Source organism: Acanthisitta chloris, unplaced genomic scaffold (genome assembly GCF_000695815.1).
Source record: "Acanthisitta chloris isolate BGI_N310 unplaced genomic scaffold, ASM69581v1 scaffold26323, whole genome shotgun sequence".
NCBI lineage: Eukaryota > Metazoa > Chordata > Aves > Passeriformes > Acanthisittidae > Acanthisitta > Acanthisitta chloris.
The window spans coordinates 8,415-10,104 of record NW_008664645.1 but is presented as its reverse complement, the minus strand read 5'-3'; the positions used below and the strand labels follow the sequence as shown (position 1 = coordinate 10,104).

The following is a 1,690-nucleotide window of genomic DNA, read 5'->3' as shown; positions in this document are numbered from 1 at the left end:
TTTGACATTAATCCAGTGTTTCCTTTGAATACCCAAGTTATTAATCATTTTCCCCTTCTGTTTTTGTGCCATCCTTTCCTATGACAATGAAGAAATCAGTCTCACCAGGAAAATGTGAATGTACTGGTACAAAATCTGACCAGGGATTCAGGATGTAACGGGTTGTTTTTTAAGCAAGGTTTGCAGTTGGTGTTGTGTCTTAGGTTTTTATAGTAAATACTTAATCACAGCATGTAATTCTAGTTTTTAAGTAGCCTAGCTTTGAAGCTCAGGATGAAAAAGTGTGTTGCTTTAATGATAACTGTGTAGGTTCTCATGAAAACAAAAGTTTGGTCTCATTATTCCATTGTTCTCCTTTTCTTTTTTTTTCTCCAAGCTGCCTGTCTCGTCCTGGGTTGTATGATTTTTCCTGATGGCTGGGATTCAGATGAGGTAAAACGGATGTGTGGTGAAAAGACAGACAAGTACACGCTGGGGGCTTGTTCAGTCCGCTGGGCGTATATCCTGGCAATTATTGGAATCTTGGATGCCCTGATCCTCTCATTTCTGGCATTTGTGCTTGGAAACAGACAAGACAGCTTGCTAGCAGAGGAGCTCAAGTTGGAAAACAAAGGTAGGACTGCTTTAGAAACACTATTGCTGGGTGGCCTCGAGGGCAATTGCTTAAAAACAATAATCAGTTTCATTTTATTTTATGCTTAAAAGTTGGCATGCTGGCTTCCTTCCTGTGTTACTGGGGAAGAATAAGTGCAAAAGGCAGAGGAAATTTTGGGTTTTAACATCCAAACTCTAAGAAAACTCTAAATTGCCATAATTGCTGCACTATGCATGACTTATCCTTAGCTTTTAGAGCTGTAGATCGGATGTTATTGTGTTACCCACAATATTTCATTAGCATTCTAGTTTCACTGTCTCCCATCTTTTTCTGTACCCCATGCAAGATTTGTTCATTTGGTTCCTTTAGGATTTTGCATTGTAATATGTATGTCTGTAATATGGCATATGTGTTAGCACAGTACACAGTGAGGGGGAAGCGTTAGGGACTGGCAATGAGCTGTGTAATGGGACCACCTGTACAGCAAAGCACCAGTGGACTAAGGGTCAGAGCCAGGAATGAAGAAGAATCCTAGTTCTTGTTTGATTGTGTTGCTTTGAGCTCATTAGTCAGCTCTTGAGAATCTAGGATACTGTGGTTACTGAATATTCATGCAGTGCATTGGGGATCAAACACATTTCTAGATTAAGAACATGAAACTGGCTTGGACCAGTAGTTTATCATACAGTTGCAAGAAGGGAGATGTTGTTCAGTAAGCACGTGCAAGCCTGGCTCATTTCTGCAGCCCCTTCCCCTTGTGCTCCTCTGGAATCCCAGCTGAGCATCTGATGTGATAGATACCACAGAGGGCACGTCCCTGCCTTGTCTTTTTAATGGGCCTGTTGTCCCTGGATCTGTCTAATCCCTTGTACACCTGCTGACACTGTCGGTTTCTCCAGCACTGTGTGGCAGCAAGTTCCTGAAGCTCACCACTGACTGCTAAAGAAGTACTTCCTTTTATCTGTTTCAAATTGATCCCCTGCTAGTTTCACCGAGTGCCCCTGAGTGCAGGATTCTGCATTCAGCTCATCCACCACCTTTGTAATTTTGTAGGTTGCTTCTAATAATAGCAAAGATATTAGGAGCCTTTCACCA

At 41.9% G+C, this 1,690-nt stretch overlaps 1 protein-coding gene across 1 annotated transcript; it reads left to right on the top strand.

Moving 5' to 3' along the window:
- Nucleotides 1-376: 376 nt before the first annotated feature.
- Nucleotides 377-613, top strand: LOC103799157 (lipoma HMGIC fusion partner-like 3 protein; the record flags this gene model as incomplete). The annotated part of the gene is made up of 1 exon (XM_009071457.1): nt 377-613. A coding segment is annotated over one exon (237 nt), but the record flags the coding sequence as incomplete, so codon positions are not given.
- Nucleotides 614-1,690: the final 1,077 nt, after the last annotated feature.